The 18,187-nt window shown below is 42.9% G+C and overlaps 1 protein-coding gene across 2 annotated transcripts; it reads left to right on the top strand.

Moving 5' to 3' along the window:
- The first annotated feature begins 9,388 nt into the window (after positions 1-9,388).
- Positions 9,389-12,149, top strand: LOC140069981 (protein kinase C delta type-like). Of its 2 annotated transcripts, XM_072116317.1 has the most exons (3): positions 9,389-10,566; positions 11,471-11,632; positions 11,787-12,149. In XM_072116317.1, exon 1 carries the CDS (start codon positions 9,441-9,443, stop codon positions 10,512-10,514), a length of 1,074 nt encoding a protein of 357 aa, XP_071972418.1. In that variant the 5' UTR covers positions 9,389-9,440; the 3' UTR covers positions 10,515-10,566; positions 11,471-11,632; positions 11,787-12,149. The 2 variants fall into 2 exon arrangements, with proteins under 2 accessions (XP_071972418.1, XP_071972425.1); XM_072116324.1 differs by lacking the exon at positions 11,787-12,149 and having other exon boundaries at positions 11,384-11,472.
- The last annotated feature ends 6,038 nt before the right edge of the window (positions 12,150-18,187 follow it).

Genomic DNA, 18,187 nt, shown 5'->3' with positions numbered 1-18,187 from the left:
TATTGTAATTATTGCGACTATTATTATTATGGAGATTATTATTATTATTAATGAGATGATGATTATTATTTTTACTATTATTAATAATCGTCTCCATAATAATAAAAATAATAAAATTTATAATAATAATAATAGTCTCAATAATTACAATAATAATCTCTGAGAAGATCCCTCTCTATCAGTGCATTAAGTCTGTCACAGTGTAACAGTGGCAGATAACACTTCTTAATTACCACTGGGTTTATAGCACAGTTAGTTAAGCTCCTGGGCAAAACTTTATTTAATTTAAGAGCTTGTGTCTGGGGAAGCCCTAGGAGATCATATATGCACAGATGCTGATCTGAATGTGATGACGTGGTCCCTGCTGGTCCCTGCTCTCCGCTAACCCGACACTTCTCTGAAAAGGATTCCCTGCCCAATGTTTACAGAAGCCATTCTGTACTATGGGTTCTGGCTTTCAAAGTATTTACAATGGGGACACAGCGCCGGGACCTGGGGGGGAAATCCGTGACAATCTCATAGCTGCCCGTGACGCGGGGCAGAGGTAAGAAAAAAGGGACTTTCCCGGCAAAATTGGGACGGTTGGGAGCTATGCACAAGAGCTTACAGTTTATGAGGATGAGGGGGGATACAAGAGCTTACAGTCTATGAGGATGAGGGTGTGACACAAGAGCTTAAAGTCTCTATGAGGATGAGGGCGCTGACACAAGAATATGAGGATGAGGTGGAAGACACAAGAGCTTACAGTCTATGAGGATGAGGGGGTGACACAAGAGCTTACAGTCTATGAGGATGAGGGGGTGATACAAGAACTTACAGTCTATGAGGATGAGGGGGTGACACAAGAGCTTACAGTCTATGAGGATGAGGGGGTGATACAAGAACTTACAGTCTATGAGGATGAAGTGGGACACAAGCGCTTACAGTCTATGAGGATGAGGGGGGACACAAGCGCTTACAGTCTATGAGGATGAGGGGGGACACAAGCGCGTACAGTCTATGAGGATGAAGGGGGGACACGAGCGTACAGTCTATGAGAATGAAGGGGGGACACAAGAGCTTACAGTCAAAAATAGCACCATATTTGATCATTGTTTTTACAGGTATTGCAGCTCAGACATATAGAAATGAATGGAGCTTGGTTGCAATACCAAGTACAACCTATGGTTAGGTTTGGCACTGTTTTTGGAAGAAAGTAGACATGTTTTTCAGCCCACGGACAACCCCTTAATCCACCGAATGCCATGTTTGGTGCTAAATAATAGAAAAGCTCTCTTTGCAATACTGTGGTGGCCAAGACAGTTGTATGTGTAAGCTACCCTATAATGCACATGTCCATTTAGCCGAAGTTGGGTCCCCAGAATCGATTTTACTGGTGGGCCCTAGGCCCTCCAGTCCAACCCTCCCTCCGTCGCACCCATGAGGCGAGTTGAGAATCTTGCCTCAGGCGGCGCCTCCTGGTGATCGATAGAGGGCAGCAGAATCATAGAGGAGTCGGACACTGTATGAGCAGGTAAGCCAGGCCTTAAAATAACTATGAGAGTGTCATGTCCTGGCTCTGTGTCTATCCATAGAAGGAGGGGGGTGGGTAGGCAGTACATACACTATACATACACTGATTGCATCATGTGCACAAACCTCCTAGGGCAGTGATGGCATAACCTGTGGAACCCCTGAACAGGAAGAATTTTGGGGTCTGGAGCAAGTTCTTCAATAGCTCCAAACCAACTCAGTCTACATGTTCTCACAATACTGCCTGGGACAGTCTGTGTGCCCAAAGAGAGGTCTTTGAGTGCCGCCTCTAGAACCAGTGCAATAAGTTTGCCACCACTGTCCTCGGGCCTACACAGATATTATGGGGTGCCACAGCAAAACATAAAGGGGGTCATTTACTAAGGGCCCGATTCACGTTTTCCCTACGTGCTATCCGAATATTTCCAATTTGCGCCGATTTTCCCTGAATTGCCCCGGGATTTTGGCGCACGCGATCGGATTTCTTTGCAATGGCGCCGGCGTGCACGTGACGGAAATCAGTGGGCGGCCCGGAACGAAAACCCGACGGATTCAGAAAAAATGCTGCATTTTTTTAAAAAAAAAGTGTCGCTGGACTCGCGCTTACCTTCACCAGGAATAGGCCGGTGAACTTCAGTGCATTCAGGCGGGCCTCGGCGGACTTCAGCGCAGCAGGGACACCTGGTGGACATCAGAGGAACTACCTTAGTAAATCCTGGCCGGACCCGAATCCACCGCAGAGAACGCGCCGCTGCATCACGAAGGGACCGGATAAGTAAATCTGCCCCATACAGTCAGATGTCTAACAAATGGATAAATTTTTTGGAGGAATGGTGTAATAAAATACATGAGAATCAAAACATCCTCTTCTCTTCTGCATGGGCATCTGCATGGGCAAGGTCCCTTCATTGCTTATATTATGGCTTCCAGTTGAAATTAAGAGGCCATCCATTATTTTCTCAGGGCGCCTAGCCTTACTGCATCCAGGTAGACCATCATGTTTTAGGATGATACAACATGTCTCTATCAGTCCCAGTGCACACAATTTCGGTTGCCCAGGATCCGACCGTAAATCAAAAGTCTAGGGTCAGATAGGACTGATTGATCTCCTGTTGGATGCTGCAGTGAACTCCTTTCTGCCTCCTGCCCCTCCCCTTGCATTACAAGATGAGCTTACACACACAGACTTCCTGCCAGCAAAAAACAGCATGCAGAGACTTACTCTACAAGCTACAGGCAGATAATGTATTTATCCAGGGGAGGGTGAGGGAGGCACAGCAGGGCTGACAGTGTATGTTTTGGCTCAGATAGTAGAGCTGAGAATGTCATGTGTTATATATATCTCATCGATCTCATCATCTCTCATCTCTGATCTTTCTCATCTCTCTTTTTCTATGTGTCTGATACTAGTGAATGTTCAGAAGCTAAATAAAAGTGTTTATAAACCTCTACCCTGATAATTTAAGCACATTGTCAGCACATATCATAACTCATAACACTGAGGAATCCCCACTCTGGAATTTTACACTGACCATCACTGACTGATAGGAGCTAAAACAGCAATAAAACAGTACAATTGTAAAATAAGGAGTTACAAATTATCTTTATTATGTAAACATCACTAACTGATTAAGATTTGAGAATTTTCTTTCATAGGCAAACGCCTTTAAGGGAAACATCCCAATGACACCCATAAGTATATACATTTTAGCACCTATTCAATAAACTAAACTTTACTGAAACAAGGTCACCTGGACGCTTAATTCGTAATAATATCCAGTATAATGCAAATCTTTTAAGGGCCCTTTCCCAAGAGAAGGCAACCTGATTGAATATGAGTTTTTTGCTTACCAGCACTGGGTAATATACGTTGGAGATGGAAAAGTTGTTAATTTAAAAGGTAAGATTTTTCAGTAGTTTATGACGGTCAGAGGTTTCCAAGATTGCATTAACACCACCGTACAGTAATCATACACTGTAGTTTTAGATACTGGCTCTACAGAGGGCTCAGTAGATCTTATCATAGATGACAGTACAATAATAAAGTAGTAACATGTAGCAGTCTGTGACTGTAGTAATTCATATTTCCTTTTTTCCTAAAGTATTTACATGTAGCTGTAGATTAGTAGAATATATTTTACTGTAACACGTTTGTAAGTAGAACAGGACTCCACTATATCCACTGTAATACACTACATTTCAGACAGGTGCCCTTCCCAAAGTCCTGTGGGCGGAGGCGCTGCACCCACCCTTAACATGCTTGTTAACCTTTTTAATACTTAGTTTACAAACTCCTCATCCTGCTGCTATCCCCAATATCTGTGTAAGGGTAGAACATCTGTTTTGTAACAGAAAATGGTAATTGCTAGTGTTACAGGGAACCTTTCACCAGGGACCTCATTTTCACTAAAGACAGGTTACAGAAGTCCATTACAGCTGCATTGCACATCTGCCTTTCTGCTTTCTCTATGCTTCTACATTACAATATAATTGTGTGTTATAACTTACCTTGCACCCTGACAGAATCCTCTGTGTAGTCCCAGGGGTTGGGCTTTGGCTTAGATGCATTTCAATAAACAACATGTCTATGCTGTGCGCATGTAAAACCATAACATGGGACACCAGCTTCACGTTATCGCCCCATGTTATGGTTTTACATGCACATTTTTAAAGTATGTTTGTGAGTATATTTTATTGGAAATAACTTTTGAATGCCAGAACTGTACTACACTATTTGCGTGTAAATTTCTTCCAGCGATCCACTAGTGTGAACGAAGGAGAAACACAATAGTGGTCGTCTGAATGGTGATATATTGAATTGCACATTTTTATTTAATGAGTTGATGTAATAAAATATATATATGTGAACATCCAATTACAGTACCAATTACTATACCTGAGGTCTATGTCAGGAAATCTGGTACGGGTACGGGTACGGGTAGGTAGGGAGTTCAGGAATCGAGGGAATTGTGTCTGGGGGGGGGGGGCAGGGGGTACATAAAAAAGATCACAAAGTGGGGAACAAAAACTAAAAGGGGCCACTAATTTCATATTACTACACAAAATTACCATGTAATATTAACAGCTCTTTGTTTTTCCTTTTCTCTTACAAACAATAAAGAATGCATAACTGTGACAACTTTCTGCCTTTTGTGGGGTGGATCCAAATACTTCAATTATATACTGTATTGTTGTAAAACTAAATCCTAGATAAAGACGGTAGAAGTGTTCATGGCGGCCCTGGTCAGATGGAAGAGACAGGAATTGTATATGAATACAGTGAGAGATGTTACTTGTACTACACTGTTATGTCCTGTGATTATTAATAAGATGTGTGAGCGCTAAGTAGACACAGTGGGGCTCATTTACCAAGGGTCGCGGATTGCTCTTTTGTCAGACTGCTCGTATTTTATGGGGATTGCACGGCTTGGACAGGTATATTACAGGTGTCTGCACTGGGATTGTGTCGCACGTGATCGGATTGTGGCGAAGCTGCGTTGCCTTCCATGCAGCACAAATTCGGGGGCGTGCCATCGGCCGATCTAACTGATTCGGATTGAGCGCAGGATTTAAGTTTTAAATTGTGTTGCAAGCTAATGCACTTACACCTCTTAAAAGATGGTGAACTCTGTCGGACCTGAGTGGGGAAGCGGCACATGCAGGATATCAGGCGCACAATTTTAGTGATTCATGACACAGTGCATTATCGGCAGACAATGCACTTTCGGTGAACTTCAGCAGACCGGTAAGTAAATGTGCCCGAGTATTTACCACTATAAGGTCATTGTATGGTGGTAATCTTGGCATGCCTGGGTATGCCCCCTATGCTGAACCATTACCTAAAAACATTTTTATTTTATTCAAAATTTTTTTCTCTATAGTAAACTTCTCTGTTTTACAAGTTTAAAAGACAGGACCCAGCAGCCCCTGTGGTCATCTTAGAGCCAGTGATCATGTGATCTATGGGCAAGGGATAGAAACCACCATAAGTAGATGTAGACATAAACACAGGTCAGTAAGAGGTTAAGTTAATAAGAGATAACATATCATGTTACCAGTCAGAGAGTAACTGTAAGTCCTGGGGCAGCACAGATAATATTCTTAGGTGTGAGGAGACTAATCCTGTCAGGACTAACAGGATTATGCAAATACATTTTGCTGGGTTGAATGACGAAACTTTGCCTCCATTGCCACCATTTAGAAAGTGTTGTTCTATAAGTGCAGCACCCGGGTTAGGCGAGGCCCCAATCCTATGCCGAGTCCACCAGACACCATCCAGGTGTCAAAGTGTGATGCTCCTCTCTCCGGTAGGGATGGTAAGGCCTGGTGCACCCCAATGGGAAATAAGCCCAGAGAGTCAGGGTCTGCAGTAAGCAGTATCTTTACTGGGGAAATCACAGTGCAAAACAACACAAACAAAAACATAGGGCTGACTTCTCCAATCTCCTCCCTGGCAGAAGAAGGATTTCACGCTGAGGAAAGGCCTGCGCTAAACGTTTATCACTTTCTCCAAAGGCTGGTTCCTTGGCCAAAGTATCTATGTCATCTCTGCTTCTTCTGGTCACCCAGGCAGATTATCCTCTTCCAAGACATGTTCCCAAATTGCAGGACACAAGGGACTGTGACTGCTCTCTTTATATACCTTCTACTGGGGAAGAGGAGTGTATACATTTCATCACAAACAATGACAAAGAATCCTCCCATTGACTAAAATTGAATCCACCATAATATTCTATGGTGAAAAGTTGCTAAAGAGGTAAACAAGTCTATAGACAGTCTATCTGCTTTTCCTCTTCAAAATAATTTCTACTATAGCTGTGGAAAATGACTAGGTTCTCTTTAGTCAGAAATGTATCTCAATGTTCATTAACCCTTCTAATATACACTCACCGGCCATTTTATTAGGTACACCTGTCCAACTGCTCGTTAACACTTAATTTCTAATCAGCCAATCACATGGCGGCAACTCAGTGCATTTAGGCATGTAGACATGGTCAAGGCAATCTCCTGCAGTTCAAACCGAGCATCAGTATGGGGAAGAAAGGTGATTTGAGTGCCTCTGAACGTGGCATGGTTGTTGGTGCCAGAAGGGCTGGTCTGAGTATTTCAGAAACTGCTGATCTACTGGGATTTTAACACACAACCATCTCTAGGGTTTACAGAGAATGGTCCGAAAAAGAAAAAACATCCAGTGAGCGGCAGTTCTGTGGGCGGAAATGCCTTGTTGATGCAGGAGGTCAGAGGAGAATGGGCAGACTGGTTCGAGCTGATAGAAAGGCAACAGTGACTCAAATCGCCACCCGTTACAACCAAGGTAGGCAGAAGAGCATCTCTGAACGCACAGTACGTCGAACTTTGAGGCAGATGGGCTACAGCAGCAGAAGACCCCACCGGGTGCGACTCCTTTCAGCTAAGAACAGGAAACTGAGGCTACAATTTGCACAAGCTCATCGAAATTGGACAGTAGAAGATTGGGAAAACGTTGCCTGGTCTGATGAGTCTCGATTTCTGCTGCGACATTCGGATGGTAGGGTCATAATTTGGCGTCAACAACATGAAAGCATGGATCTATCCTGCCTTGCATGAACGGTTCAGGCTGGTGGTGGTGGTGTCATGGTGTGGGGAATATTTTCTTGGCACTCTTTGGGCCCCTTGGTATCAATTGAGCATTGTTGCAACGCCACAGCCTACCTGAGTATTGTTGCTGACCATGTCCATCCCTTTATGACCACAATGTACCCAACATCTGATGGCTACTTTCAGCAGGATAATGCGCCATGTCATAAAGCTGGAATCATCTCAGACTGGTTTCTTGAACATGACAATGTGCTCACTGTACTCAAATGGCCTCCACAGTCACCAGATCTCAATCCAATAGAGCATCTTTGGGATGTGGTGGAACGGGAGATTCGCATCATGGATGTGCAGCCGACAAATCTGCGGCAACTGTGTGATGCTATCATGTCAATATGGACCAAAATCTCTGAGGAATGCTTCCAGCACCTTGTTGAATCTATGCCACGAAGATTTGAGGCAGTTCTGAAGGCAAAAGGGGGTCCAACCCGTTACTAGCATGGTGTACCTAATAAAGTGGCCGGTGAGTGTAGTTTGTGGTTAATGGTTGACTGCTGATGTTCTGGTTGCAGCATCTAGCCCTAGAGTGGGAACTTGCCGGGGGGCCCAGCTAGTTATGTAATTTGTTATGTTTAAAGAAAAATGGTCTTATGAACACAGGAAAAATAATGGGTTCAATAGAGTTTACGGTTAAAGGAAATCTACAATCGGAAAAACTATCTGCAGTAATTCCCACTGCAGATATTCCCTCCGCAGATATTCCCTCCCTTCAGCATTTTTGCCTAATTCTGGGATGCAGCTGCTGACGATATAAACTTTAATAAAACTTTATGGTAATTAGCTTGAGAGTCTACTGGGGGGTGTAGTAACCTCATAGCGCTCTGGGGCTGAAGGCTACCCCTCGCCACCCAGTAGCCATTTCATACCCACCTCTACGCTTGTAATTGTAGCTCTTGTAATGCGTCTCTGGCATCATTAGAGCTACTGCATAAGCTCAGTAGCTCCTGCCCCCCAGCCAGAGACATGCGCAGTAGCTCACATACACCTGTCGGCAGCGCACATCTCATAGATGAATATGAGCGATTGCGCATGATCAGTGCTCATAATCAGTAGGTGTGTCTCCGGCAGAGGGTCAGGAGCTAGATGCTGGAGTTCTACAAGAGCTGCAATTACAAGCTTAGAGGTGACTCTGAAATGGTTACAGGGGGGTGTGGAATAGCCTTCAAACCCAAGAGTGCTATGAGGCTACTACACACTACTAGTAGCCTATAAAACTAATTAACAAAATGTTTTATTAAGGTTTATTTCAGCAGCAGCTGCATCCCAGAATTATGCAAACACTGGATGCAGCTACTGCAGGAAGGGGGAATCTGCATTGAGAATTACTTCATAGAGTAGTTTCCCGATGGTAGATTTCCTTTAAGAATTTTATTGTTGAGGCTATGTGTTACAACGCCGGGACCGATGTGTCTGTCCTTGAGTCTCAGTATCCTCTGCTATTACAATTTTGGCCTGATGAAGACGCTGTTTGCCTCACAAATAAAAGATCTTCACCATAATCAATGACAGGTCTATATAGACGCCATACTAATAAACAGAATGTATATCACACAACACTAGAGCTTAAAGGTCATCTACCACCAGGATGAAGTATTGTAAACCAAGCACACTGACATACTGGTGTGTGCCCCCCTCTGGCAGAATCTGCTCCTCTTTAAGCTTCCTATGCCCTTGTTTTTAAGTAAAAAAAGGCTTTACAATTATGCAAATAAGTCTGATGGGCTCTAGAGTCCATTAACATCCATGAAGCCCGGAACCCTATTTAAATAATTTTTAAAAGCTTTTTTTTTGTAAAAACCAAGGCATCAGAAGCTAAAATAAGAGCAGATCCTGCCAGAGGGGACAAACACTAGTATGTCAGTGTGCTTGGTTTACAATCATACATCCTGGTTGTAGATGTCCTTTAATGTAAAATAAAGAAATATTTTATATAGGGGAAATATTCAAATGTCCACAAATGACCGGAGTCCAATGCTCCTCTGCTCCAGGGCACTACATAAGTCAATGGAAAGCTTATATGCATATTCCTTTCCCAGAATTCTTAGTGGAGTAAGCATGGCCTATAATTCTCCATACAACCCCCATTTTCCAGTCAAACTTGTTAAAGATAGAGCAGTGTCACATTATAAGACATAGAGCATGTTAAGGGTTAATCATGTTGGTCTACTGACATCAGAATGTTCTCATATGACATCATAAGATTCTACATGATTCTGATCCTGGCAACCGTGTTCAGTGTTCCATTAGCGACTGTTGAATACAGACGTGCGTTTTAAGTGTGCAATTTTGCAGACATGGGATCTTCAAAAAAAATTACAGAAGACCCAAATGGAGGAAAGAAGAGGAGTAGGGAGGCACTCTCATCATCAGAGCCCCCGAAGAAGAAGCCTTGCCCAGATAGGGAGCGAGGAGAAGAGGCAGAAAAAGCTCTCAAAAATAGAAAAAGGCCAGTAAGTCCTTTTACTGGTCCTTCTCAGAAGAGGATGAGATGCGGGTCAAAGGCTGAGGAAGAGAAGGAGCCCAAGCCTGGACCTAGCAAAGTGACCCCCGCTGATAGTGGGGCTACCATGAATATGAAAAGATACACAGGGAAAGAGGTCATAGGAAGCGGCAGCTTTGGACAAGTGGTGAAAGTTTGGGATGTAATAAAAAAGTGCCATATAGCCATAAAAACTGTCCCCAGAGGAAAGTCATCATGGGCTGAGATGCTCATGGAGAAGGAGATCTTAGAAATAGCAGTAGGAAGCCCATTTCTAATCCACAGCCATCTGTCCTTTGCCACCAAAAAACGCTGGTACTTTGTAATGGAGTTTGCCGCTGGTGGAGATTTACTAACTCATCTTAAAAACAGCGGACGTCTCCCTAAATCAAGTGTCAAATTTTATGCAGCAGAGATCACCTCCGCCATCCAATTCCTGCATGGAAAAGGATATATCCACAGGGATATAAAACCCTCAAATATCCTTATTGCCAGCTCTGGACATGTGAAACTGGCAGATTTTGGCCTGGCAGAGAAGAAAACACAAGGTATTTTGGGAAAAGCTGGTACTTACGGATATGTAGCTCCAGAGGTTCTTTGCGGAGGAGCTTACAATTTAGCAGCGGACTGGTATTCTTTTGGGGTTGTGGTCTTCCAGCTAGCCACAGGACTCCCCAGCTCCCGCTGTATCCCATCAGCTTTCCCATCCTATGGCCTTCATAGAGACACTGCAAATATCATCAAGGAGCTGCTGGATGACAATCCCAATACACGATTAGGACTCAACGGTTGTATTAGATCTCATCCATTTTTTAATGGCATCAATTGGGAAGACCTGGAGCAGCTCCGTATAACACCACCACATATCCCCGGAGAATCAAAATCCTGAATATAGTCCAGAAAGGAGTCGGCACTGTGAATATTCAGTCTTATAAAGTATAGTAAGTTACATCTGCCTGACCTTGTTGTAGGGATATTTACAAGTTATTACATATAACAAGTTATCCACTATCCAATTAGTAGAAATATAGTGTTTGATCAGTGGGGGTCTCACCATTGAGACTGCTGATATCCCAGTGATATCTTTATCAAAAATGAATGGAGCAGCAAGGCACAGACACAACTTACTGCTCCATTCATACACGGTACAGGAGATCCTCTGCATCATGATTGGTTAAGGTCCCAATGGTAGATTACCACTGATCAGGCACTTTCCTCTGTCCTATGGAGTGGGCATAAATTGTAGTAACCAGGATACTCATTTACTACCTAGTGGTCAGGCACCACATGGATGCTCAAGAGAAGCGGAGATATCCATTATTAAAGTTACAATCAGGAATACAAAGCTGTACATAAAAATCATTTTTTTAGTACAACTTTAAGAGTGAATATCTCCGGTTCTGTTAAGCATCCATACAGAATCCATACAATATATTAAAGGGGAGGTTCTGCTGTTTAAAATTACAGTTTCTATGTGTCAGGGTTCAGGAGATATTGCATTTTGAAGTCGGTCACTGTTAAGACGTTTATAGACATCCTTTCTGCGTGGGGCAAGTATATAACCGTATGGCAGTCATGAAGGGGTTAAGCAGAGGCATGTTACAACTTCTGGAGAACATTGGTAATTTCAGCGTTAGACAGTAACATTACTTTCATATGAAGTTTCTGTCTATTGTAACACAACATTAACCTGTAAACCCGTAACAGCTCAGTAAGAAAATCTTACTCCGTATAATAAAGTATTTATGTTTTTTAAAGGGAGTTGTGAGGATTGGCCTGACTGAGATAGATACTTACCTTGAGGTTCAATAATCTCACCCACCACTTGTGTTCTCCATCCATCAGCCCAGAGAAGCAGCATCCTAGGCTGGACACCAGAGACATGAAATCCCTGGATTACAAGCTAGAACAGGATTAGGATGTGGCCCCCTGACCTGACCACTTTTCTGGATCCCTACTGGGTCACATTCATGATTTGTTTTGGTCTTTTGGCAACTGAACCATGAGGTAGGTTTCTTTTCAATGAAATAGCTATAGCTGTAGTATAGTCTGATGTGTATATAGTGTGATGAGTTGCTAGACCTGTTACATGTTTTCACTTGCTATTAATTTTGTGTTTGGGACAATAAAGTATTATTTTATGTTTCTTTGTACGCTATAGACAGAGGATATAAAGCAGATGGCAGATGCTTATTAGAAAATTTTGGATTCGAATAATCGAGTTGTTGGACCTCACTGAGCGGGGAGATGGTACAAGCTTCTGAGCTGCGTCTATAGTGACCATACAAGCCGACCTCAGAGTGTCACTCCAACACCCCTCGCTACACACAACTCAGTCTTCAGCTGCCAGGCTTTTACCCGCATCACTGTAAACTGCGGGGACAACAGGAAGGCTTCACCTTGGCATTAAAGCCTTTCAGTCCAACAATGGTTTTATCCGCTTAACAATAACCAGAGGAAGAGAACTTTACTGCTCTTGTTTTAGTTTATGAATAAATACTGAGGTTATTAGCGGAATCTGTGGTCAGGATATTTCTATTTCTAGAGCACATTCCTTCTGACATAGTAGAAATGTCCTTGTATGTCCTGTGTTGTAAAGCATAGAGTACACACTACATGAAGAGGGGATGCTACCAGCCAGTACTTGTGTCCCTCTACCCTCTCCTGAGAAGCTGCCAGTCACTGTTTGCAGTATATTACACATGTCACTGACGCCTCCTTCTAAATGGTGCCCGCAGTGGTGCCCGGGGCAATACTACACACAGAGTGGCGCTGGAAGCAGACATCTATATCTGTTGTGTAGTGACAGGATTACTGTCTATCGGAATCCTGGATCACTGCTACATTACATTCAAAGTTGTCTGATTCTCTGCTGAATGACCGCGGTTTTGTACCCCACAGATTACCTATTGACATGTCCTATACCTTAGGTCCAGAAAACTCTTTAAACACAAATTCCTTAAATATACACTACTATTTCATCATACATTAGAATTGACGCAATATGTCACCTGTATGTCATCTGTTTTGCGGATCCGTTAAAAAAAAAGGAAGGCAGATAAATGATGTCAGTAGCTTGTCCCCAACCCCATGGAGACCCACATGATTGTGTTACCTAGCAAATGATCTGCAAATTTGGATGACACCCGGATGACAACACTAGGGGGAATTCATTAAGACTGATGTTTAGAATTGTCCCCCCTTGTTGTCTGGCATTCATATCCACTAAGAAGATCCGGCCTATTTAGTGGATAAGGCAGGGGTAGGCAACCTATGGCTCGGGAGCCATATGTGGCTCTTTTGATGGCTGCATCTGGCTCTCAGACAAATCATTATTAAATAGCGATTGGCAGTATGTACATCTAAGACACACAGCGCTGATCTCTGGATGCAGGCAGGGATGTTACCACTGCATGCGTCCTTTCAGTGACCAAGGTGCCATCGCCGCACCATTGCTTAAGTGACAGCACCTGTGTCATAGAGTAGAGCCGGATCCACTCTTCTCTTTGACCCAGGTGCCATTGCCTAAGCAACTATGGCAGCGGCGCCTGGGTCATAGAGAAGAGCGCGGGAGTGATGAGAAGCCGCTGAAGGGAAAGCAGGTAGGTGAGTATTCCCTTTTTTTTGGCTGTGACTACCTATCTAATGGGGGCGTGTGCTGGAGCTACCTATCTACTGGGAGCAATTATGTGCTGGTACTACATATCTACTGGGAGGCATGTGCTGTGACTACCCATCTATTGGGGGCAAGTATGTGCTGGCACTGGATATCTACTGGGGAAGCATGTGCTGTTCATGGCTCTCTCAGCCAAAAAGGTACCTGACCCCTGGGATAAGGGAATAAACTCCACTAGTTTTGACCTGTAGATCAGATCAGAACTATTGATATAGTTTCCGACAGAGACTATAATAAATGTGACGGTGACAACTCCCCTCTCCATAGAAATGTGTGGCATACGGGCCGCACACACTAGGAAAAAAAGGACATGTTCTTTTTCCTGTGTACCCGTAGCGCTCTGTGCGCTATTGCCGTCTATTGGGGACGTATGTATGGCTGCAAGCTTGCGACCGTACATACGTCCCCCATACAATCGTGCCTAAGGCCGGCTCAGCGGAAACCTGCTCTAATAATGAGTCCATGTGTCGTTCAAAGTAATAGATATATATCTACCATTGTTTGGATGATTATTGTTTAACATCTTTCAACTAACACGACGATGGTAGATGGGGATTATCAAAATCAAGCATAATAACCCATGGACCCATCCAGGCTTGGTGACTGTCTATACTCACTCCAGTATCTAAATATCAGTCTATTAATTACATCCAAACATGTATATAACAAACTTGCATATTATAACACGGTTACACACCTACGCGTTTCAGTCCTTACTTAAAGGGGTATTCCAGGAATCAACATAATTCATATACAAGTGGGCACTCAAAATATAAGCTAATGTGTAATTAGTTGTAATTAAAAATTTTGCTCCCCTTAGCAGAAAAATGCTGATGACATAGACTGTAATGAAGAATTAAAATGCTACTGGCCCTTTAATCAGTCCGTTAATTTCCTCTGCGCGGTCCGTTGCAGGACAGAAGATGGCTGCTGGTCACATGTCCACATCACATGTTCTGCACCTGCCTGGGCAGGTCATGTGATCACCACTACGTTTGGCTGTTGTCGGTTGGTTGCAGTACATCCAGTATGGTCGGTGTTTTGGTGATGGCAGTTACACATCATTACTATGGTAACAGAGCAAGAAAACCTGTTAGATCATCACTGGGAGCAGAGCATAAGTGGTAGGAGGAGTTACTGAGAACTAAAGGATCATGGAACTTGTAGTTTCCAGTGGCAGCCATCTTAGTGATAACTCCACCTACTTTAGAGAGGGCATAAATTTTGTAAATCATAAAATCAAATTATTTAAGCTCCGTTTTGTGACTAATGACATTGAGTATTGTTGTATTCATTTATTTATATCATCATGGGTTTTTGTGTCAGACGTTCATATTCCCGGAATACCCCTTTAAGGAAAAGCAAATCTAAAGGGATATAAATACCTCTTCTCATTTTGCACATCACGGACCACAAATCACTATAAACATAAAACATCCGCACGATTATCCAAACCTGCTGGTTGTCTAGTTATCAGCTGCATAATTCAAAATATCTCCCTATTCCACATTATTTCTCCCTAAGAAGTTGGTGAATAGGGAGATATAGTGAATTATGCAGATTATAATTAGGCAAGGAGAAGGTATTTATAGTGATTTGTGCATTGTATACTTTGTTATAAAATTCCTTTCAATGAGGGCCGCATCTGCCACAAGGCCCATTTGGCTGCACCGCTCTGGAGGACCCAGGCGGCGTGTGATAATGTCACGCCACCTGCGTCCATGCACAGATCATTCGGCAGGTGAAAAGGAGACGGCAGCGGTTGCGTGGCAATGTAACCGGAGGCTGATGTATTATTTTTTATTTCGGGGGCAGGTTGTGTATACCGTCTATGGGGGGGGAGGCTGTGTATACAGTGTACGGGGAGCAGGCTGTCTATACAGTATATGGTGGGCAGGCAGTCTACACAGTGTATGGGGACAGGCAGTATTTTCAAGTTTCGGCTTAGGCAGCAAAAAGGCTAGAATCGGCCTGGTCACACCCTTCGTCACTCCCCAAAATGAGTAGAGCAGATGGCAGTGCACCAACCATATGAAAGAAAATATGGCTCACGTCCTCCTTATTATAACGGCAAAACTTTATTTCAGCGTAAAGCTCATCTCAACATTGGGTAAAAGACATGATACGATCAGGACCGTGCACTGTCCGTCCGTCTGGCTATCTGGGAGTGGACAAGCCGGTGGTCATATTTGCCGAGGGTATTCTATGTCCTTTCTGCTCCAGTCATCTCTATGGAGCTGACAGAGATTGCCAAGCACCATGCTCACCAGCGCAAAGCTACAGGACCAGGGCTGTAAGATACATCCAGACTGCATCCAACCATTCAGCGACCTCATGGTAATTAATCATAAACTTTCCCTTTTGATTTGTCTTCAAACATGTTTCTATAAATATATGTCTTCTGCTAAATATGCTTTTTTTAATTTATGCATATATAAAAAATATTCAATGTTTAGTACATAATATATAATATACTTTATATTTGTTCTTGAGTTAGATGTAACTTAAAATTATGCATATTAGATTATATAGAAGCAACCGAGAAATGTCTCAGTGGGAAATACTTCAAGACTCACATAATGGACAGATTCAATACATGTTTTTGATTCCACCGAATCCAGTTCCCGGTTTTTCACTGGAAATAAGTGTAAAGGAGACAGACATGAACACAGAAAGTTAGCAATATGCAGCAAAGACTTACCGGCTATAGAGGGCTCGTTCCGCGAGCCCTCTCCATGCACCGGGACCCGATGCGCCCCGTACTAGTATGGCGCGCGTCGGGAAGGGGTTAAAGCGCTATCATTTACACATAGGGGGGATGCATTAACACACTTGTGCCACAATTCTGTTGGTTTTGCGGCAAAAACACTGTCTAAATTGCCTTGCACCACAGTTATCAAGGCTTTTAGACAAATTTTTGGCAGCTTTCCAACTTGTCCGAACAGGAGGCGTGGTCTTCGGGAAAATGGAAGACGTGGCCTCACGGGAAAGGGGCGTGGCTTATGGGAAATCATCATCCGTGTGCCCAAAATTCTGGAGCACAGATTAGACCAACTAAAAGTAGGTCTAAAGTAGGAACCGACAGTTTTATCCTGCACCAGAATTCATCATGACTGTGATAAATCTGGCGCAGCAAAAGACTAGTGTTTTCAAATTGGCGGAACCTGAGACACATTGTTAAATCTTCCCCTCCCCCCCCCCCATAGTCTGTTATAGGGAACAGATGTGTGTTTTGATCCATTAAAAGATATTGCATTTAATTCAGCGGTTTGCATGAGCTACGGGACTTGCATTTCCCAAATCCATTTTTTTATTGTGCAGATTGTCCTTCACCCTTTGCAATGCAAAACTTGAAAGCTAATAGCAATAAATAACATTCTGAAGGATCTAGCAGTCATAGGTCACCTGCACACAAACCTATTTCTCATATGGCTTCAGACCACGAGTCTCTTTGGCATTTTTGCAGGCCATGTGTCAACAGTATCTTACTGGACATCGAGCTGTATGGCCTTAAAATGGAGGTTGGAAAATTTTGTCAGTTAATTGTCCCAATCCTTTGGAGAGTCACATGTTTATGTTACCTAGCAAGTTCTCCGAGTTTCCTCAGGGGCACCAAACACGGTGCTAAGGAATAATTAGCTGTGTGTGTAAGCCCATAGAAATACACAAGTACACGAGCAACCCCCAAAAATTCATTTAGATTTCCTGACCGGCTCCCTGCACATACATTGCTAGTACTGCACTAGCAGCAAGCGGGGATCCTGGGGTGAATCCCCATATGCCTTATAGAAACTGGGACATCTAATTAATATGTGAAGAGGCAAATGGTGGGGCCAAGTGGTTGCATTTTGATGGGTTGGCCCAGGTTAGAAAGTCATCCCCTATCTGCTGGGACCAAAATTCTCGGACCTCCACCAATTCACAGAACAGGGTACTGATTTCCCAAGGCAGTGAAGCTGGTGCAGTCATTGACCTCCAATAATCTCTATTATCTCCAGTAGCTCCCATAGAGATGAGAAGTGTATCATATTCATTCACATAGGGCAATAAAAACCCTATTTATGGTTAGATGTAAGCTCAAAATCAAAAAAATGTACTTGCATACAAAACCTGATTTTTTTTTATTAAGATTTGTTGAATGAATAATGTTATCAGACTTAGTGTCATTATAATCATACAAAATGTGTTACCTTCAAGATGTTGCATAACAATTGATTAAAACATACCGAATGGTTAATTTTAAGTGTACCATATCAAAAATGGAGAGAAAAAGCTTATTTTGTAAACTTACTACTTATCAACTTTATTAGCTAAAGTGATACAGTATATTACCTGTATACAAGTATCATACAGGTAACATACGGTTTCTCACTGGGGCATTTCCAAGTACATTAGAATGTATTATATGACTTTACTACAATGGTCACAAAGCAAAGAAGCCCAATGTTATTGCACAATTTTTCCCTTATAATTACTTCCACACAACCAAAATAAACTCCGGTTCTAACCAAAGTATCCCAAATTTTCCAGTGTTCACAGATGATCCCATAAGTGTAAAGTACCGACAGTGGTTGTGATCCAGGGATGGGAAGACAGAGCAAGTAAGAGGAGTATGTGGCTACCACCCTGTGGCTGCACAGTAAAAGAGCCCCACGAAATGGCAATGGAGTACTGTGACCCTCCTGGTGTCACATATGCTGTGTTAATAGGGGTAGCAAATAATAGTGTCTGTTAGGCTATTTTCACACTATTTGCTGAAAGGAAAGGGAAAATGCTCCTGGCACACATGTTAAACTACAGGCTCCTTCCTTAAAGTGAACATGTCAAGTATTCCACTTTACATTCAATTAACTGTTTTAAGTACATACATGAGAATAAAAATTACC

The sequence above is a fragment of the Engystomops pustulosus genome, chromosome 1 (genome assembly GCF_040894005.1).
Source record: "Engystomops pustulosus chromosome 1, aEngPut4.maternal, whole genome shotgun sequence".
NCBI lineage: Eukaryota > Metazoa > Chordata > Amphibia > Anura > Leptodactylidae > Engystomops > Engystomops pustulosus.
This window is presented reverse-complemented; position numbering and strand designations above follow the sequence as displayed.